The sequence below is a fragment of the Vulpes vulpes genome, chromosome 13 (assembly GCF_048418805.1).
Source record: "Vulpes vulpes isolate BD-2025 chromosome 13, VulVul3, whole genome shotgun sequence".
Taxonomy (NCBI): domain Eukaryota; kingdom Metazoa; phylum Chordata; class Mammalia; order Carnivora; family Canidae; genus Vulpes; species Vulpes vulpes.
Genome location: NC_132792.1, coordinates 93,209,076 through 93,232,224, shown reverse-complemented (window position 1 = coordinate 93,232,224; position 23,149 = coordinate 93,209,076). Strand labels below are relative to the sequence as shown.

At 36.1% G+C, this 23,149-nt stretch overlaps 1 protein-coding gene across 1 annotated transcript in view; it reads right to left on the bottom strand.

The window, feature by feature from the left end:
- The window catches only part of THOC1 (THO complex subunit 1), a 55,970-nt gene that overhangs the window by 13,318 nt on the left and 19,503 nt on the right, over positions 1 to 23,149 (bottom strand). Inside the window, exons 10-12 of the mRNA XM_026006552.2 lie at positions 17,000 to 17,108; positions 15,461 to 15,592; positions 1,064 to 1,164 (exon numbers count right to left, since the gene is read on the bottom strand). Of these exons, the coding sequence (XP_025862337.1) occupies positions 1,064 to 1,164; positions 15,461 to 15,592; positions 17,000 to 17,108 (342 nt within the window). The remainder of the gene's footprint in view (positions 1 to 1,063; positions 1,165 to 15,460; positions 15,593 to 16,999; positions 17,109 to 23,149) is intronic.

Sequence of the window (23,149 nt, the reverse complement as noted above, 5' to 3'; positions counted from 1 at the left end):
AAGGCAATCAAAACATAATGAATAAAACCCCCTAAATCCTAGTGAAGGTTGAAGGCAGACCCAAAATGTTAATGGGTACCATTAATTCAGCTCTCACTATGCACCAATATATAGTGATACTGGTGATCTTATAGTTAGTCAATAAATAGTGATAGACTACTGTGCCAGGAATCTGAGCACTTTAGATGCATTATTAATTCTCAGAACGAGCATGTGTGCTTTATTAAACAGAGATCAGAGATAAAGCTTAAATGCATACCTAGGTTTGGCTCCAAAGTCCTTGATCTTTCTACCATGCTATATATTAAAACTCAACAATAGAAGGGCAAGAAATAACATTTTTGAGTACTTGCTATGTGTCATCTTAAAATCACAAGTCTGAAAGAGCTTAATTGCACCTAGTGAGTCAATTGAAAGTGGGATTCAAAGCCAGCAGGTAGTAAAGGCACATTTTTCACACAACTAATAAATCCAACACTGTTTTGCAAACTTAAAATGCCAGTGAGTAATGGTGAACTCTACTTCAGTCAGGGATAGGATAAGAGGCAGTGGCTTATGTTGCAGATGGAGGTAGCCAGGAAGTAGAGGAACTGATCAGGTTTTCTGAAACCCTAAAGAGACTCGAATGGCTCTGTTCTTCAAAGATGTACTTTACTTTTTTGAGTTAATGTCCTAGACAGCTCCACACCTTGAAAGAGATTATGGGCTTATTAGTCTTCAAATCAGGTTTGGAGAAGGTCTGGGTGAAGTGAGAGGGGAATGGTGGAAGTCTAGAACAGAGATGCATCCACATAACTGAGGACCCCAGGAACCCCAGCGCTCAACAGGAGAGACTTACACTGACAGCAGATATAGTCAACACCTTTTCTCTATAACAAGTACCCTAACATCTAGTATCTTTAACAAAAGCTCCTGATTATCCAGTGTTACTGCAAAAGGAAGGTTTCAGGGATGTGACCCTTATACATTAAATGAGTCTGACACATAAGAGAAATAGATCAGTAAGTGAGTCTTCTTTTAAATAGGACTATTTAGAAATCATTTACTACCCAGATTAACTTACCTTTTGAATTTGACCTGTCCCTTGAGATACTGGAATAAAATGAGATATTGCAACAGGATGTGTCGGCGAAAGTTACTGTCGCTCAGTTGCAAATCCATCAACTAGTTGAAAAACAAGCACACACACACACAACACAAAACACATTAAATTCAAATTCTTCCTAAAGGTACAGGTATGCTATTATAGAAATGAAAGACTTTAATAAAATATTCATCACTGAGGGGCTCATTCAATATGAGGCATTACTGCACAAGCCCTAGGACAAGGGAGCAAAGGCTTCAGATATTTTAACCGTCTTATGCCATGAGATATTTATGTTGGCAGATAGCAATGTTAGATCAGTGGTCCTGAAGTCAAGATAAAGCAAAGCAGACATATACTTAGGTAAAAGTATGGCTGCCACTTTCTCACATATAAAGAAATGATGGCTAGAGAGAGGTCCATACACAGATAACAAGGGATGCTGGTCATATTTGTAGCCCTACAAAGTGCCTGCAACAGACCTGCGGCTCAGTAATAAGGAATTACAAGTGAAAAATCATCTGTGAATTAAGTGGATTATTTCCTTCTATTTTAAACAATTTTTTAAAAAGATTTTATTTATTTATTCAAGAGAGACAGAGAGAGAGAGGCAGAGACACAGGCAGAGGCAGAAGCAGGCTCCATGCGGGGAGCCCAATGTGGGACTGGATCCCGATCCCAGATCTCCGGGATCACAGCCCGGGCTGAAGGTGGCGCTAAACCACCAGGCCACCTGGGCTGCCCTCCTTCTATTTTAGAGAAAATAATATCATACTTGTATTATCACAGAATCTGCATTAGAAAGGACTCGAAGGTCTCTTATGAGGAAGCTTTAAAATAACTTCGTCCCTAGATGTTTTCTAAGAATGGCCTCCACTGTGAAGGCAGTCATTCTCATTATATCCCTAGAGCCCTAAAGCAACGCTGAAGTCTTTATCCACAAACGTGTGCTGCTTTGGCCTTCCAGAGCTAAAGCAACAATGAGAAGCTGCTTATTTTAAACGGATGAACAACTTGCAAGTCACCTGAAAGTCCTAGGAATGGAATGCAGTTGAAGGTCCCAAGTCCCTTTGGCTGTTTCCATCTATTTAACATTCACTGGCCACTTCTTCTGCCCCCCCCCCCTTTTTTTAATTGGAGTTCGATTTGCCAACATATAGCATATCACCCAGTGCTCATCCCGTCAAGTGCCCCTCTCAGTGCCCGTCACCTAGTCACCCCCTCCACCCCTTGTTCATTTCCCAGAGTTAGAAGTCTCGAGTTCTGTCACCCTCACTGATATTTCCCACTCATTTTCTCTCCTTTCCCCTTTATTCCCTTTCACTATTTTTCATATTTCCTAAATGAATGAGACCATATGTTTGTCCTTCTCCGATTGACTTATTTCACTCAGCTTAATAATACCCTCCAGTTCCATCTACGTTGAAGCAAATGGTGGGTATTTGTCGTTTCTAATGGCTGAGTAATATTCCATTGTATACACAGACCACAGCTTCACTTCCTCCTTTTTAAATGCAACTGGCCTAGGGTGCTGTGCGGCACCTTTGAGACACTCAGTCTTTGATTTTGCTATTTATCATCTTAACTACCCCATCCCAAATTGAATAGTACAACTCCCCCACATCCTTTCCTGCTACTCCTGAGTGACATCATTATCCCCATCTAGGCTCTCAAGTTCCTTGACAGCTCCACAGACAGGTACAGCCTCTACTGTGGCCCCACTGCCATGGCCAAAAGCTCGAACAGTTGCCTTAGCTCTGAAACCCTGAACTCTCACTACAGCTCCCATTCTTTTAGTCTCCCACTCAGATGTCCCAAGACCTGAGACTTTCAGTACCCTGGACCCTCTATTTTCCACCGGTCAGTCCCGTTCTGTTTTCACTGTAACCCTATTTTGGTTGAGATAAGGGGTCAGCAGACTTTAGCAGTAAATATATTAGGCTATTTGAGCCAACGGGCATATTTTAAGACACTACACACATACTTCTGTAAACACATAAAATGTAAAAAAAGACAAGCAGTGGGCCAGATTCGAGCTGTGGCTGCCGTTAGCTGACCCTTGGTCCTGACTTTTTGGTTTATCTCTTCTTTGTTTGACTTTGAACACTTTGTTGCCAACACTTTGTTGCCAACTTCCACAACACCTTTGTGCCACACTTCCAGCACAGCACTCCGCAAACCGGCAACCCCAGATCAAGCTAAGTTACTCAGTGCCCCCTAAAACTAAGGCTTCTCGTGCAGGCTGCATATGGAGCTACTTGAAAGAAAATACAAACCACACAGTCTGCAGATGGTAGGACCACTATGCTACTGCCTCTGACTTAAAACTGGTCTCTAATCAGCCATCTTTCTTTATTCTCCAAAGCTATTATTCTTTTCTCCATAGCAATTACTACAAACCCTTTCAACTTATCACAAACATTAATTACCCTCTCATTCTCAGTACATAACCACTGCAACCTTCAATGAGAAGCATTTATTAAACTAGAAGTTTGAGCTTTCCCCACATCCTGGTTTCCTTTTTCTCGACATCTTCATTGCTAAAGGCAACCCTTTCATCTGGACATCCAAACCTAAGTTAACTGAGTCCTATCAGCTAACTGTCCTGGTGCCTGTACCTTCAATCCTTTCTTCTTTCCAAGCTCCTTTCCATTAGCAATTAAGCAACTTCTCTGAAAGAGATCGTCAGCCTCCCTTCATCCTCCCTGAACAGCCAAACTTCTTCAAAGAACTGGCTACATTCACCGTTTCCAATTCACCCTTCAATCTGCCACGATCTGTGGCTTTCTGGTTCACCAATTCACTGACCATGTTTTTGCCAAGATCACCAAAGACTTATTTGTTGTTAGATCCAGTGAACGCCTTCTCCACCCGCCAAACCCTGCTTGGCCCCATGAACACTTTCTTTTAGAAGTCCTCATCCTACTTGATATGTTTGGCTTCCATGAGGTATATTTTTCTAGTTTTCTCCAATCTCACTGGCTATTCTTCAATCTTCTTCCTCTCCCCTACTAACCCACCCCTTAAACTTAATTGGTTTTTCTTCAGGATTCAGTATGTTTTCTTCTCTTTCCACTCTATATTTTACCTTGAATTATCACATACAAGCTGACAACTATACTACGTATCAAATCTATACTCTCATCCTAGATTGTGTTCCTAATCTCCACATCTATATACTTAAAAAAGCTACTACGTATCTCTATTTGAATATTCAACTAACACTTGATCAGATTTCATGTTCAAGGGAAAACACACCAATTTTCCCCACAAAGCTGCTCTTCTCCATTGTTGGCTAATTCAGTAAGAGGCTCCAGCATTGATTTGCCTAGGCATCTCTAGAAAGACTGCTTGGAAAAAGCACAACTATAAACCACAGGAGCAAATCTCTAGTTGGGAGAGTATTCGAGAAGAAACAGAAACCAAGACTCTGCACCCCTAAGAGACTGGCCTGTTTGAAGACCTTAAGTAGTTCAAGCAGTCGGGAGTGAGGACAAACAAGCCTCCTGGCTTGAGGAAATGAACTGAAGAGGCTAGGTGCTGTGTACAACTCTTCATCTACCTCAGGCTTTAATTAAGTCTCCTGCATTTATTTATGTTGGAAGAGATCTTTGATGGGAACAATGGACTGAAAATAGGAGTTAATAAGACATAGAATCGGAGGTGGGAAGGGACCAGTGTAATCATTCAAGCTAACATTATACTTATGAAAACTAGGACTTCTGCAAGACCACACAGTTAGTTAGTGACAGAGCTGAGACTAAAACTGACACACTCAACTGTACTCTTTCTTCCACAATGTACATTTTCTAGTTCTACTTTTCTTTGGTTATTTAAAAAATTACACCATTTACATCATTCAATGGATCAAGTATTTCTCTGTTGTCTTTGTTTCTAGAACAAAGGGCCTTTTATCATCCTTAGTTTTTTTTTTTTTTTCACATCTCAGCTCAGGCATCAGCACTCCTGATTATTATTCTAAACCTATAAAGGATCATGCTAGTCTTAGTTATCTTTATGTTCCTGTCAATAAATTGTACATGTAAATAATAGTCCTCGTACAATTAAACTGAAGTATGGAATCTTCCATTTCCGTCACTTTATAAAAAATACTTCAAAAACCTGTACTAGAAAACATATTAAGAGCATTCTCATTAAAATATTACTAATCTGTCATCATTAACACATTCGCGGTATCAAATTTTCAAATCATGAAAAATTTAAAATTTCAAAAAGGTACAGTTAAGTTGTATAATTCATGTCCCCTATCCAGTTCTATATCAAATCCTAACATTTTTATTTGTTCTACATTTGTTAAACAAATAGTTATTATCGAAACTAGTGAAGCATCCTCTGTAACCTCCCTCTTTGCTCCCCCTCTTTCCCTCTACTATGGTAAATGCTACCATGTATTTGGTGTTTTATGGTTCTAATGCACATTTTACACTATTGCTACATAAATAGGGATCTATAAATAACATATTGAGGTATTTTGCAAGTTTTCAAACTCTATGCATATTATTCTGCAATAAGCTATTTTCACAGGACATTATGTTAGAAATTTATACAACTTAATACATGTATCACTAGTTCAGGCGTTGGAAAATTTCTGTTAAGGGTAATCAGTAAATTATTTTAGGCTTTGTGGATCATACAGTCAGTCTCCATTCCAACTACTACCTGCTGCTGTGGCAATGCAACAGCAGCCACAGACAACATGTGGATGAATATATAGCAGGGAATATATAGCAGCTCCAATAAAACTCATTTATAAAAATAGGTGATAAGCCTGATTTGCTGACCTCTGCTCCAGTTAACTCACTTTTTAAAGAGTGCTTTGTAGAACTGTACTATGTAAATTTACCACTCAGTCTCCTGCTTATGAACATTTAGGTTGTTTCCAAACTTACACTTACAACCACATAATTTACAATGAATCTTCTTATGTATTTCCTTGTGCATGTGTATGATTCTCTAGGGGCCACATCTAGGAACAAAAGTTTTAAGTTTGCTAATTATAAAACTGGTCTGCAAAGTGGTTATATCAATTAATACTTCAACTAGCAGTGTATCAAAGTGTCCTTTCCCACACCTTTGCCAATACCATTTATTGTCAGGCTTTATTGTTTTTTGTCAATTTGGTAAGTGTGAAACGATTATCTCATCATTTTAATTTCTTTGGCTACTAGAGATGGTTAGCTTTTTAATAAGCTTACCAGCTATTTAGATTTCTGTATCTGTAAGCCACTTGCATTTACCATCTTTCCAGTTTTCCACTAGCTTGTCTATCAACAGAATGTTCAGAATATTAATCATTATGCAGATGATGAATATCTTCTAGTTTGTGGCCATCTTTTTACTTTGTCTACAGTGTCTTTTACTATTCAGTACTTTTACTTCTTTATATTAAACGTATGGGTCATTTCCCTCATGACCGGTGCTTTTTTGTGACTCAAGAAATCTTTTCTTACTCTGAGTGTACATATTTTATGCTTTTAAATGTTTCAAACTTTTGCTTTTCTTATTTAGACTTTTAATTAACCTAGAATTGACCTTTGTGCATGTAACAAGGTCTAAACAGGATTTTATTTTTTCCATATGGATGAGCTGTCCAAGCAACATTTATTAAGAATAATCCATCTTTTCCTTGCTAATTTGTAAATTTAACTGCTTCCATATATCAAACTTTCCACAGTTTGTGCTTTCTATTGTTCCATTTTTCCCCTTTATACCTGTACTAATAATTACTTCACTGTTTTAATTATTAGAGCTTTACAGGTTTTAATACCTAATAGGGCAATTGTTTCCAACTTCTTCCAATTTTTCTTACTTCCTCTTGGCTTTTTTCAGAAGAACTGTAATATCAACTTTAAAAGTTTCCTCAAAAAACATATTTGGATTTGATTCAAAATACACTAAATTTATGTGGAGAAATGACATTGGGTTTTCCTATCCAAGTGTAGTCCTACCTCTCCATCTTTGTAATTTTCTACACAAAGATTACTCCTAGGCATTAGTTTTCATTGCTAGTTCAACTTATATTTTGTAATTGGTCACTTACAGGAACGCCACTGATGTTTCTCTCGTAACCTTGCTGAAGCCTCCTTAATCCTACTAATAGTTTGATGGTTCCCCTGGATTTTCTCTGTAGCCAATTATATTGCCTTCAAATAGGGACAGTTCAGTCTTTTCTCTAAGTAATTATAACTCATTTCTTTTTTCTTACTGAAATAACTATAACTAGGTCGTCCACTACTATGTTGAACAGAAGTCTGGTTAGTAGACATCCATGCCTTGTTTTTGAATATACTAGAAATAATTCTAAAAGTTTGATCATTATGTATGATACTTGCCACAGGGCTTTTTATTAATCCCCTTAGTTAGGATAATCCCCTTTAACTTCTGATTTTTGTACTGAATATTAGATTTTACTGAAGAATTTTCTTGGCATCTGAGATGATTATACAGTTTAAAAATATTTAAACCTTTAAACCTTAAGGCTGTTAATTTGGTATTACATTAAGCTTTCTGATAAACTTACATTCCTAGGATAAATCCTATTTAGTCTCTACTTCAAAAAAATAACTACTTTTGATTCGTTAGTTAAAAAAATTTTTTTTTCACCCTTACTTGTGAGATTGATATACTTTTTTTCCCCTGTTCTGTCCTTTTGGGATTTTATTTAAAAGTTTTATCAATCTCATATTAAGCACTTGGTTGCTTTTGTCACCTAACCTCTGAAAATTTTCACTTAAAAAATAAGAATCATCTATTCCTGGAATTGCTGATAAAAAATCTGAACCTGATGTCATTTGAAAGGTGTCATTTTGACTACAATTTCTCTAACAGTTACTTGTTTATTCAAGTTTTCTATTTCTTTGTGAGTCTATTTGGTGACTACATTTTCCTACAGATTTACTGTTTCATTAGATTTAAAAAGGTACTGGCAGAAGTTGTTTAGAATACATTCTCTTACATATTTTCAGTATTTCTGTATTTTCAATTATGCCCATTTTTATTATTTATTCATCTTACTAATATGTTTACTGGCACCTTTTCACGTTTTTCCTTGGTCAGGCCTGCTCTATAAAATTTTTATGGGGATGCCTGGTGGCTTAGTGGTTGAGGGTCTGTCTGCCGTTGGCTCAGGGTGTGATCCTGGGGTCCAGGGATTGAGTCCTGCGTTGGGCTCCCTGTGAGGAGCCTGCTTCTCCCTCTGCCTATGTCTCTGCCTCTCTGTTTCACATGAATGAATAAATAAATAAAATCTTTAAAAAATAAAAGGATCTCAGTGTTCCTCCTAAGTTACAGGATAAAGAAAGGTACGTCCATGGCAAAGCAGGAGATGTTACCTGTCAGTCTTTTTGCTATAGTTAAGAAGGTTACTTAAAGGTATGGTCATAAATTGAAAGGTTTTCAAACTTGTACTAATATTTTTAAGGAGATTTAGTGGACTTTAATATCCCTCATAAATACCAAAAATTTACATTTTAAATCTTTCCTTTAATACATCTAATTAATATAAAACACAAATTATTTATTTTAGTAAATATAAGACTTCCTTTCAAAAGCCTAAATTAACTAGAACTTCCTAAACAATACAGATTATGTTGTTACCCCTACAAAGATTTAGGATTACTTAGGAAAGACTTAGGAAACATGGTGAACAACTAAGTTGTGATTAAATAGCCAATGTCTATTTATTGATTTTCATAAACCTCAGACAATACTGCAAATTATGTGACTCTACTCAACACTCCTGTGCTATCCAGTTAAGTTTCAAAAATCTGTATTTTTCTTAACAAACTTCCAAAGAAGTTTAGATCCAGATATGTAAAGAAATAAAAAGTACCTAACTTCTATATAATTCCTATGTGTTTTTAAGTCTCTTTGATTATATATAAACATATTTATCCTTCAGAATACTCAAGATGATGAAACCAATATGTACTTTAAAACATACTTGATAAAATTATTTTAAAGACTAGAGTTTTAAAATTTTAGTATTGTAATTAAACATACTGTTTGATATATTAAAACATGTATATTAAAGTATATTTAAAACTTAAAAACACTTAGAAGAGGGAACCTGATTAACTGAGAAAGACAAAATTAAGTCCCTGGGTATTCAGTCCATTCTCAAGGGTAATAAAATTTCCTTGCCTTCCATACATTCTATCTGGTGGTAGTAATCACTGCCCTCATCAAAGCACATTTTCTTTTCTTTTTTTTAATTTATTCATGAGAGAGACAGAGTGAGAGTGAGACTGAGAGTGAGAGAGAGAGACAGAGAGAGGCAGAGACACAGGCAGAGGGAGAAGCAGGCTCCATGCAGGGAGCCCGATGTGGGACTGGATCCTGGGTCTCCAGGATCACACCCTGTGCTGAAGGTGGCGCTAAACTGCTGAGCCACCTGGGCTGCCCGCACATTTTCTTTTCAAAGAACTCTACATTTATGAATATACTGACTACTTTTTGCTTTTGTGTAAATCATGATATGTAAAATGAGATGAGAGCTGTCATTTCCGGAGGAGCTAACATTTTAATGTTAGTACTAATAATTATTAATTTCTATTAATAACTAATAGAAATGATTACTAGTTCCTATTACTCTAGCTAATGACATAGCAAGGTTGGGCCAGTTCTCATTCCATCTTTGCTCTTATCAATTAACCAGTCTCCTCTGCCAACTCTTTTAGACTTTGTCCTTCTTCAGAATCAGGCTCCAAATCCATGGCCTATGTTATACTGGTAGGGTACCCTTTGTACCCTATCTCTACCCCTTCCCAGATGGCTCCTTGGCAGCCCCAAAGAACAGACTTTTTTATCTTGCTTGCATAACCACAGCTTGACTCACACACAGAGGGGATTCTAAAAATAATAAAGAGTGAAGAGTATGCTATAAATTTTCCAATATGCTCAATGATATTCAAACAGCTACCCTACTTGTCAGACCTGCAAAGTACATAAGTGTCACAATAAAGAGCACAGCTCATGCCTCTAACTTTGAGGACAACTTCAGATAGATTTTATTAATATAAAAAAGTTAATCATATAAAAAGGTTTCAGTAACTGCATTTATCTTTTCAGATGGTGGGGTGCATCCCCACATGCTAAAACTGACACAATGTCAGCAAAACACTCGAACTGCAAAGTTTGTAAAGCCCTAAAGATTCATCAGTGCTTTCACTGCCCACGCAGAGATAGGCAAGCATCCAAATAAAATTCTGGAAAATAAAATAACCCAAAAGTTTGTACATAATTCAACTGAAGTGTCTAGATACATTGTCTTATAGCTTATACCATAGTGAGGTCTCCCTACTCATGAAATCTTAATGGTAAGCCAATTACGTTTCCATTTACTTTCCATTCCTCAGTGGCCACCCAAGGCCCAACACTGATGTTCCTTTTGTTTGGTTATCTCAAAGCCCAAATCAAGTCTGTCAAACCATTCTAATCACAACTGTGAAAAGCCCTACCAGATGACTCAGACGGGCGGTATCAAGACAGAAGGCTCAATGATTTTACATCAAGGTTCATTAGTGGAAGACATCACTCCAATTCTGCTGAAGAGTTGCTGAGTTCTTATATGATTTTTAAAATGTAAGACTTTCTTCCATCTTGGAACTATAGGAAAATGTCAGCCTCGCCCAGTTAACACCTTTTTGCTATTAACTTTTTTTTCCTCAAAGGTACAGGGACCAACAATCTAGTTTTTATTTAAATTTCAGACCATGATAATAACCTACAAGAACTTCATGGTCAAGTACTGGAATTTGCTGGAGGGCTGGCACTATCTCTGGCCTGCAGACTAAGAAAACTCAAGCCATATTCCAGAGCTGTCTAAAAACTTCCCAGACCTGTTGAAAAGGGGGTTCACATGAAACAACTAATGAGACAAAATTATAGGATACAGATTAGCCTGCTTGTTCCTAACTAAGCTATGAGTCATAAAGGAATAGGCCTATCTTTGCCTTCACTGCATATTCAATCTTGGATACTTCTCAAATGGATACAGTAAGTACAATTTAAGGCAGAACAACTTTCTGCCAAGAACTTTTTTTTTAATGTCCAAAAGTCTTCATCTGAGTTCTTCACACAATGCAGAGACTGGGCAGGTTGTTAATTTTCTTTTCTCCATGAACAAGAATGGCCTTAATGACCACACTAGGATTAATAGTGTGAGACTGTGGGCAGCCACCCTGGTAACTGCTGGCTGCCACGTATTCCAACTGATCTTTTCCATTTGGACACTGAGTCTCAAATGTACAGGGAAGAGGAATTAGTATGGTGAAGAACTTGGCAATCCTGGTATCTATACCGAGTTACTGGTAATACTTTTTATGAGAACTCAAAGATACCAGAATACATTCCTTTAACTATCATGTTAATATCATGGTACTTAAATATTTTAAAATGTTGGTTCTGCTTTTACATGCTACATAGTGGTGAAGAAGGACTCTCTACAATACCAGTGCCTTTCACAGGGGTATGATAAATTGGGACAATTAGAGGTGAAATCTTCCCTTAAAATTTCTGAGTGTGAGCCTGGACTAATATTAAGGAACAGGTAGTTCTACACTGAAAAAAAAAACCAAAAGGAAACAAAAAAATCCAAAAGCCCTCAGCACTATATTTAGTGACTGCTATTCCTGGATTATTTTACTCTGCTAACAAGAAAACTGTATTGTTAGAACTTAGTGTTTGCAATCATACCCGAGCAGCATAAAAAAAGTGGCCCTTGAAAATTATACCACCACTTTGTTTCTATAGGAAATATCTCTCTTTGAGAAAGAAGTATGATAATTCACAAAAACACCTATTTTATTTGTAGAACCGCGCCTACCTGTGGTTACCATGTAACTGGACTGTCTATAACTACAAAGGTTGTAACATCCTTTCCAGGCACTATATTCTGATTCTCCCTCTCTAAGGAAAACTAGGATCATGTAAGCAAAACAAAATGCTTCTGGGCAGTAACATTTCCATCAGATGTGTGAATATATCAAATAGACTTAAAATATTGTATAAAGTACTACAGAGATGTGAAAGGCTTCTTTCAGTGGAACAGAACTTATAAAATAAAATGGCACATACTTTTAATGCTATAGGTAATGTACTACACATATTTTCACTTGGATATTGAGTAGTAAACATTGGAAATACACTGTAAAAATATGAAGAATGTACAAGAAGGGTTCTTATTCAGATCTAAATTTAAGATAAAATTGCTACGTAAGAGGCAATAGAGAACTGATACAAAACATTACATGCTTCACATTCTCTTTGTTACAATTTTCTGTACTTTTCCCCCCCATATTTTAAAGTATGAAGCTTCTCAAAGTTGCTTTTACCCCTCATGGTATTAAGTTATGGAATTCCAGAGCTTAACCCTGGAAAGCTCATGCTCTCCTAACTGCTGATGAGAGAAAGTTCACAAAGAATCAATGAAGAAACTACTCAGAGAGCCAGTTCTGGGAAAGTGGTGAATGGAGACCAGTACAAAAGCACAGATTTTATACTCCATGGAAATTTCTCTGAAAGTGTGTATTTTTGTTGTTTTATTATTAAAATATACTTGGAAATGTTATTTATATGAAGAACTTTAACATCCAGAGTTTTGAAATAGCTGTCATGTCCTGAAAAATGTAACCTGTAACTCCTAAAAGTATACAGAACTTTTCTTGGTTGTTTTATTTTGGAAGATTTTTGACCCAATTCTTTTTTAAATAGCTCAGCTTTCTGAAAAGTATGTCTTTAGAAAATTTTGAATTCTTTATTCAATCAAAAGAGTTTTTATATGTTTCAATTAATAAATATGACCAGATTTTTAAGAATCCAACTTGATAATCTATCTTAAATTAAATCTATTTATACTTGTTGATATCATTATCATTTATCATTATAAAATAGTCTATACTCCTTCCTGTGCCCCTTTTAGCTCTTTGCTGTTTAAGAGCTACAAGTTGTTTTCTTTTGGTGGTACCCTTTTAATATATATAATACAGTCTAAAGTTATTTGGTATTTCCTCCTCCAGAAGATTTTAAGGATTGATGAATATGCTTAAATTACTCATTAAACATGTTTTCCTCCCCATGTTACTATTGTCATCTAGTTTAAATTCCACATTAAGGGGGATCCCTGGGTGGCTCAGCGGTTTGGCGTCTGCCTTCAGCCCAGGGTGTGATCCTGGGGACCTGGGAGAGAGTCCGACATCAGGCTCCCTGCATGGAGCCTGCTTCTCCCTCTACCTGTGTCTCTGCCTCTCTCTCTCTCTCTCTCGTAAATAAATAAATATATGAAAAAAAAATTCCACATTAGGAATTTTTAAAAATGAGTTTTTATGACATTTTTGTTTTTAATCAATAAATTTATCATTTGTCAATTTTTGTGGTCACCACTACTTTCTATGTTCCATTCTTTCTTACAGGTTCAATTCCCTTCCTCCTGGAGAAAGCTTTAGCAGTTTTTCAAAAAGAGGGTCTTACAGTGGTATATTTTCCTGGTTAATGAAAATGTGTATTTTGTCCACAGTCTTGAATACATTTAGCTGGGTATGAAATTCTAGACTGATAGCCATCCCCCCCTTAGTACTATAATACTATAATATTTCACCACTGTCTTCTGTCCATTCTAGTATATTTGTCTTTTTTTTTCCCCCTTTGGTGGCTTTTAAGGTTTTCTCTTTAACCCTAGAGTTACAGCATGATGTACTGAAGTATGGATTTGACTTCTTTATCCTGCTGGTAGTTGTAGCATATTTTTAATCTGAGAACTTGGTTTAACCTTCAGTTCTTTTCAATATAGTTTTCCCACCATTCCTTCCATTTATTTTGTTCTTTAAAAATCCCAATATTGGGATTTGCTGGAATTTCTCCATTGACCAAGCATTGCTCTTAACTGCTCCTTTAGGTTAACAAACAAACAAACAAACAAACAAACAAACAACCCTGTTTCTGGGTGAACCTCTCATCATTACCTTCCAGTCATAGTTCTCATTTCATCTACATCCAATCTATAGTTTAATTCTATATATTCCAATTTGGTTTCGATGACTACATTTTTCATTTCTAAGTCTCTCAATTAGTAGTCATATTCAACCATTCTATTTCATTTCTGCCTTTTCAGTTTCACAATTTTTTATTCATTCTCAATGGCTGTTATATCATCAATTATCTTTTTATCTAAAACATGTATTTTAAAGTCATGGTCAAGCTGTGTGTCTGGAATAAATACATATATATCCCAGTAGTTGATTTGGTTGGAGATCTTTCCTAGTATTGAATTTCTGTATGAATTTTGGAATTGCAGTGTATCAGAGTTTTGAATGGGAGGCTTTTGCTTTGGGATGTTTGTTTACTTCTTCTTTCTCTCTGTGTACATCCTTTCTTGTCTAGTAGTTTTGCATTTGCTTCTACCAGGGCCCCTGGAGTCAAGTCTGGAAAAAGTCTTATGATGAATATCTGGAGCAACTCTTTCATTAGTATACTGTGGATATCATATATCCAGTCCAGAATAAGCAGAAACAAAGCTTGACATGAAGCTGTGTCTTTGTTATCCCTAGACCCACAGCTTCCTATAAATCCATAGCCCTGGGCAGAAAATTGGTAACATTTTTTCTTAGCTTCTTTTCAAAAGTGGGTAAAGTTCCACCCTAGTTCCTGGCTTCAAGCAGTGAATCTGGCTGGTCCCCTGGTTCCACATGAAACACATCTGGTGTCTATCACTTGTAGCCAAACTCTTGGGTGCCACCACCTTCTTGGGATGAGTCCAGCAGGCCTAAGACTTCAGTATCATTCACTACTTGGCATTATTGGTCCATTAAGATATTTTTCTTGTTTCTGGAAGCCCAGCTTTGTCTTTCTCCTTTTATATTTACCTGTCAGTTCTATGTGTTTGGAGCAAAGGGAGTAAGTCAAAACATACACTTAATGTGCCATCTTGACTGGAAAATTTACATAATCCTTTAACATTGTATTTGAGCAAAATTTAATGATTAAGCTGTGTAAGTAAAATTATCAGGGAATATTTAAATCCCTTATTAGTACCCAAATGACAAACTAATTATAAAATATCATTTTCATAAATGTAAATTAAATCCTAACTTGAGGTTCAAAACACATGCACCTGAAAACAATTACACTGCAAAATAAGCCTATAACACAGACAACGCAGAACAACTTCTTTCAGGTCTGAAATCAAATTAGTCTTACTTGTGCAAGGAAGACACAGACTCTCAAACTAATACTTACCAGCTTTAACCAAAACTAAAGAAATATTTCTGTGAAACTTAACTTAAAAAGAATATCAGCTAAACAGAAAAACAGACAACTACTTATTATGCTTAGTAAAAAAAAAAAAAGAAAAATGTATACCTTTTCACTTGTTAAAAATTTTGCAAAATATACATGTTCTCCTCCTGTTTTTAATTCTTCCATTTTTTTCCTTGAGGCTTGAGTATCATCTAATTTATAACTTTTAAAAACAGCTAGAACTTCTTCAGAATACTGCAGAGTAAAAATACCAATTAGTTTTATTTGGCATTGTGCCCAATAATTTTTTTAGTGCTTTTTTATATCAAAATATTTAGAATTTACTCATAGTTAACCATGTATGCACACTATAAAGCACATAAAACAAGAAAAACTATGATGGCAAAATGGGATTAAAACTATTTGGTATGAGAGTTCATTGTATTGTCAAAGCAGGAATAAACTTTCTACTCCTGAGGAAATGTAATTTCTTATGCAGTTTGTGTAAGGGACCAACAGAGAATGTAATGCTTTGAGAGTATCCAGAAATTTACCAGTGAAATGAGATGTTTAACCAGCTGTTAAATGCTGAAGCATTTCTTGTGCTAAATGCTGTGACCAAATAAAACAATGACATCAAATCCTACCCAGCTGGGGAACAATTCTAGATGATTTCTTATTCACCACTTAATCTGAACACATACCATGCTACTTTTAAGAGCTACCTATTTGCTTTTGATTTTGACTATAATCAAAAAGGACAACTGGTATTTAAGCAGCCAAGAAAAAGAAATATAGGGAATTCTTATAAAACAAAGACTAGCCATTTTTTTTTTTGATAGTAGGCATATTAGGCTTGTTAACCTTTTTTTTTTTTTTAATATTTTATTTTTAAGTGATCTCTATACCTAAAGTGTGGATCAAATTTAAAACCATGACATCAAGCGTAGCATGTTCTACTGACTGAGCCTGCAAGGCACCTCTAGGCTTTTTAATCTTAAAAATAAAACTACCAAGGGCACCGGGGTGGTGCAGTTGGTCAAGTGTCTGATTCTTGGTTTTTTAGCAAGGTCCATCTCTTCCAGTTGGCTCTGCAAATGGCAACTAGTGCTGAATGTGAAAGTTCTCCCTGCTGGCTTTCGACTTCATTTTAAAAGAAGCTTCCTTCTATTAATATTCACAGGCTATCTGGCTCATATGGTCTCTGTCACACTACTCAAATATGCCATTACAGTACACAAATATCTACAAGTATGAGCATGGCTGTGTCCCAAGATAACTAACTCTATCTACGAAAACAGGCAGAAGGCTGGATTTGGCCCATGGCTATAGTTTGCAATCCTTATTATTTCAAGTATCAACAGGACACTTGAAATAATTTTGTGCAAAGTGAAGACAACATATTTGACAAAAATTCATCAATTCATGTTGACAATACTATATAAAAACAAACAAAAAAACCCAAGGCTGTAATTATGAACTTTTAAATCCCTAAATCACACTACTTCACAAAATCTGTGGTTTATAACATTAGGAAATAGGCGTAAACATGTAAGAGTTAAAATTATATAATAACAAGCATACTGGATAAGAGTCAAGCTTTACTTCTGTCATTAACTGTAAAAATATTGGGTTTTGGGTACCAGGTGGTCAGCAACTCACCTTAAGAAAAGTTTTCCATGAAATCTTCTCATAGCATTGCACAGGGTTCCTGAAGTAATCCTGAAGTGACCAGAATTTTCGATACAGGTTGTAGTCAATTGGAATGGAGCTAATAAAATAAATGTTATATTAAATAAATCACTTAAGTTCTTTTAGAAATATCTAAGTGCTCCTAACTTTTCTTAGTTCATATACCCCTTTAAGAAGCTGATGATAGCTACAACTCCTTTCCCCAGAAAAGTGCACATTCATACTTATATAAACTTTTATAAACAATTTCAGGGGATTCATAGACCCTAAAAGACCCACTTTATCTAGAACCCCTGGATTCTGGCCCAGTACATGATTGTTTAGAATTAAAGACCATGTTTCCCAACCTCTCTTGTGGTTAGGTGTGGCCTCATTGGTTAAATTCTGGCTACTTGGGAATTGAAGTAATATGTTCAAATCCGGGCCATGTTTTACCATTTTCCTTTATCCCGTTTTGCTGGCCATAATACACATATGATGATGAGCCACATGGACTATAGGAAAAAAAGCAAATACCAAGAGATACAAGTTAGGAGGAACACAGGTCCTTAGACAATCTCCCTGAAAAGTGATACTCTATCAGCTGTAAACTGCCTGTCTCCAGACTTTTCCTCAAGAAAGAAATCAACTTCCACATTGTTTAAGCTAGTGTCACCTTTAACCTATGCTAAAGGCCATGGAATGAGACAGATATGTAAAGTACACATCAACTCAGTATTACAAAAATAAGCCTTTTCTTTAGTATCTTTATTACATTATTCCTAATTCAACTTGCACTTTCACTGTTACAAATCTGCATTATCAATACACATTCTTTAAATTTTTAAATTTACCAAAATTACACTATGTTTTGATTTTAGAAGTTAAACATTTCAGACTTTACCTAAGAGATTTTTGTTTTTAACAAAATTTTCTAAATCATTCAAAACACCCATTATGTAAAAAAAAATGCTTGTGGTATTGACTATTTCATATCCTCAAATATTCACTAAAATTTTCAACATCACCTATGTAAAATTAATTTTATTTCTAAACACAATTGTGTACTACTTTCTAATCTTCCTAAATAAACCTTAATAAAATGAATCTATGGATTACAGTTAGCATTTTCTCTAAGCCTCATAGCCATACAAGTGTTCCAAGGAAGACTGTAATTTCATGTGGCAAACAGGAAGGGGCTTGGGGTTTAATGAGCCACACAGCACTATGATGTTAAGAGTCTTGCCTTCTCTAGTCTGGTCAATAATAGGAAGTTAAGTTAATCTTCCACTCTTCATCTTTGAGATGGATATATTTAAAATTACTTTTTTAATGACTAGGGAGTATCAGGGGCCATATTATAATGCATTTTAAAGGATTATAGAAAAGTAAAAGGAGTATAATTTTTATCATGTACTTTTTAATTTTTAAGGTTTTGGGGTGAGAGGGTAATGTTTAAAAACCTGAAAAATGCCATGCATACTACATACATACATACATACGTGTGTGTGTGTGTAGTGCAAAAAATCAGTTTTCTACAAAAATGTCTGAAAAGCCATTAGTGAAGAATGCCAAAGGAAAAGTTGTTTAGTATAACATGTGGAAGCACATGTGATAAAGATTCTCACCATATGACTCTAATTCATATGGTTAAGATTACAAAGTACAAGTTTGTATCATAAAATACCTATTTAAAGAATTTTATTAAATTTATATTAATTGGTATATAGATTTAAAAAACCCACATACACCTACACACATAGTAACAGATCACTTATATTAGATTCACACTTCTGACAACTGTAACAGCCTGGAACAAAGCTTTGAACTTGGCAATAACTGAAAAAGCTCTTGGTCTGCAAGAAAACAGCAGTTTAACAAAGTGCATGCACTTCATTTTACAAAAGAGGATTGAAATTATACTTAGGTACTTACCTAAATTACAACCACTTTGAATTATGTATAAAGGTAAATAACTATTTTATTTACCTTGAGATAAAAGAATGCTAACTTTGCTAGAACTACTAATATTTGAAACATGTAGATCTTGTTTCAAATCAATAATGAAGAATACTGACAACTTTTAATTGACCAAAATCCAGCTCCTGCCAAAAGTTTTATCAAGAATCAGCAGTAGTCAAAAAAATCGAAGGGGCATGTTAACTTTCATTCTTTCTACACTCTTTCCTAGTAAAAACTCTGAAAACAGGAAAACAGTGATCTGAACGTCAACTGACATCAACTATTTTCTATAACTGAAGCAATTTCATTGACTTATAACGAGATTATAAATCTGGGTTTTGGGCAGCCCAGGTGGCTCAGCAGTTTAGCACTGCCTTCAGTCCAGGGTGTGACCCTGGAGACCCAGGATCAAGTCCCACGTCAGGCTTCCTGCATGGAGCCTGTTTCTCACTCTGCCTGTGTCTCTGCCTCTCTCTCTCTCTCCCTCTCTCTCTCTCTCTGTCTCTCATGAATAAATAAATAAAATCTTAAAAAAAAAAAAAATCTGAGTTTTATACAGATCAAGTTAAAAAAAGTCACACACACACAAAAACCATAAAAGGAACATTTTCCAAAATGTGCAAGTAAATTGGAAAAAAGAAAAAGCCACATGTAAAATAATTAATACCCATGAAATAACATGGTATTTGTGTAGTTCCATACGCTTAATAAAGAATGTTTTTGAGGGGCGCCTGGGTGGCTCAGTTGGTTGGGCATCTGCCTTCAGCTCAGGTCATGATCCTGGGGTCATGGGATCGAGTCCCATGTGGGGCTCCCTGCTTAGCAACTAGTCTGCCTCTCCCTCTCCTCCCTACTCATTCTCTCTCTCTCTCTCTATTTCTGCCTCTCTCAAATAAATAATTTTTTTTTTTTTTTTTTTTTTTTTTATGATAGTCACAGAGAGAGAGAGAGAGAGGCAGAGACACAGGCGGAGGAAGAAGCAGGCTCCATGCACCGGGAGCCCGATGTGGGATTCGATCCCGGGTCTCCAGGATCGCGCCCTAGGCCAAAGGCAGACGCCAAACTGCTGCGCCACCCAGGGATCCCTAAATAAAAATTTTTAAAAAAGAAATGTTTTTGAAACCAAACTGCTTTTGAAGATTTTCTAGTTTTATATGTACAGTTACACACACACACACACACACACACACACACACACAACACACACTGTTACTCAGTTACCACATATGAGAATATAATAAACACCTCTTGAAACGTAGTACAAGAAAAGTTTGCCTCTTACTAATGGGATATGGTCTCTAATCAGAATGAGAATTATGTAACCATTATATGTTCCTTTATTGTCTCACTTGCCAGAAAGCTCACATCTTAATTTACTGTTTGATACTAATAACAATCTTACTCTAAGTTGTTAATTATCATTGTCTACTTATTAAACCTTCTGATCTCTTTTTTTAGTTGGCCTAGTATTTATCTTAGGTGCCTCACAGGAGAAATTTTATAGTAGTATTAATATATGACTACTAGAAAACCTTTTAATTGCACTAAAATTTTTAAAATATCTTCTCCTTTTAAAGTTCCAATCCATGCTGTCCCTCCATGGCTTTTTCTTCATGTCTCAATGTCCTGAAAATCATTTACACTCAATGTCACCACATCCTCACCCTCCTTTCATGTTTTGATCCACTGCAATTTGCCCTCTAACTTCAATATTCCACAAATACATCTGGATTCTGTATTTATCTACACAAAGCATATGTAACTACTTGTTGTATACGAAAATCGTAACATATTAAGGTGAGAGTTACTGTCTATAAACAGAATGTTGGGACACCTGGGTGGCTCAGCAGTTGAGCATCTGCCTTTTGCTCTGGGTGTGATCCCGGAGACCCAGAAACGAGTCCCAAATTGGGCTCCTTGCAGGGAGCCTGCTTCTCCCTCTGCCTTTGTCTCTGACTCTCTCTCTCTCTCTGTGTCTTTCATGAATAAATATATAAATCTTTAAAATATATATGTTAAAAAAAATAAAAACAATGTTTTCGGGGTGCCTGGGTGGCTCAGTCTGTTGGATGTCTGCCTTCGGCCTGGGTCATGATCACAGGGTCCTGGAATGGAGCCCTGAGTCGAGCTCCCTGCTCAGTGGGGAATCTGCTTCTCCCTCTGCCTCTGTCCCCTGCTCATGCTCTCTAATAAATAAATAAAATCTTAAAAAAAAAAAAAAAAAGTTTTGTAACTATTTTAACCAAGATGTTCTGCAACTTGACATTTTTTTTAAAATGTTGAGCTGGTGATTTTATAGAACATTAAATTGGAATTTTTTTTAATCCAGAATTTTTTACTGGTGTATTTGACCCAAATCTGAAATGGGCTTCATACTATAGATACATGTTCTCTGTAAATGACAGTGCCTAAAACAATCTGGTGATACAATTAGTCACAAAGTAATTTCCCAATCTCTTCCTTTATTTAAAAAATAGTGAAGAGGATTTAAAAGGTAAAACCTGCAGTTTTAAGATAAGTCACTGGAATGTTAAGTATAGCATAGGGAATGCAGTCAACAACACAACATTATAATTGGTTGACAGATGGCAGCTAGACTTATCCTGGTGATCACGTCCTACTGTGTAAAAACATGAATCATTATGTTATATACCTGAAACTAATGTATTACTGTATATCAACCACATTTCAATTAAAAAAAGGACAAAATAAAATAAAATGATTGTGACAGACTAAGAGTATTGAATCCTATTTACCTGATTTTTCTGCAACTGGGACTAGCTAATAGTCAATGGGGCCGATCTATCTATACAGGTTTAGGCAGAGTCTAACTACACAAAACTGCATTGGGCAGTTTGTCTTTGGGGGCTCTTTTTACATTTCAGGTGACCTGTTATGTTGAACCCTGCTGCCTTGATCCTTTATGTTGCTCAGGTCAGACCCCAAAAGTATACTCTATCCACAATGTACATGAACAAATAGGTCTCTAAAAAAACCACAACAAAAACAAAAACCCAAAACACAGAACTATAGCTAGTAATAATAGCTAACAAATAAACTGTTCTAATAAGCGCTTTCCGTAGATCACTGTATATAACATCAACAACTAAAGAAAATATAACTACTGTGTATCTTAACAGACCATATCCAAGCACCATCTCATTTAATAATCTCAATGAGCAGGTAGGTGCCATTACTACATTATATTTCTTTTCTTTTCTTTTTTTTTTTTTTTTTTTTAAGATTTATTCATGAGAGACACACACACACACACAGAGAGAGAGAGAGAGAGAGAGAGAGAGGCAGAGACACAGACAGAGGGAGAAGCAGGCTCCATGCAGGAAGCCCGACGTGGGACTCGATCATCCCAGGTCCCCAGGATCAGGCCCTGGGCTGAAGGCGGCACTAAACCGCTGAGCTACCCGGGCTGCCCCCCATTACTACATTTTAAAGACACTGCAACTGAGTTGCAGGGAAGTCAGGTAATTGCTTTAGGTTACATGGCTAGAATTGGAATTCAGCCTGGAGCCACACTGCTCTCGATGCTTCTTTGGAGATAATGTGTTTGAATCTGAAATCTGGGATGCCAGGTATACATCTCTCTGTGCAGATATTAGAAACTCTTCTTGATCCTCGAGAAATTCAATTGCAACTGATAACTTTTGTCACCTCAGACACCTGGAAGTGAATATTTTCCTTCGTATCTCCCTTTTTCTCTTCCTCATTGCTCCTAATGAGCATTAGGAAGAAATTATTTGGAAAGGAAGCACAGTTAGCAGATGAGATATGAAACAAAAGATGGGTATGGGAAGGGAAGAGGAGGGAAAGGAGGTTACTTCTTATTCTTACTTCATTAAAAAGTCAGCCCATTATCCACAGGCACTAGGTCCACAAAGTTAATAGAAGGAAAAAGGGGAGGAGTGCCTAGGTTGCCTATGGTTGGGTTTTCAAATGTTAGGAATATGCATAAAGTAGGCCATGTAAATAATGAATTGTCTGTATGTAATTTAGAAACCAACTGATAGAGCCTAGTAGTGATTTAGGATTTATAATTATAATATACATAAAAAATCAAATAAAAGAAATCTATAAGCATGATTTCCTTTGTCCTTGTGTATATCTTGACACTTGTACTTGATAAGTCATTAAGGTTTAACTTTGTACATCATAAAATCTGAA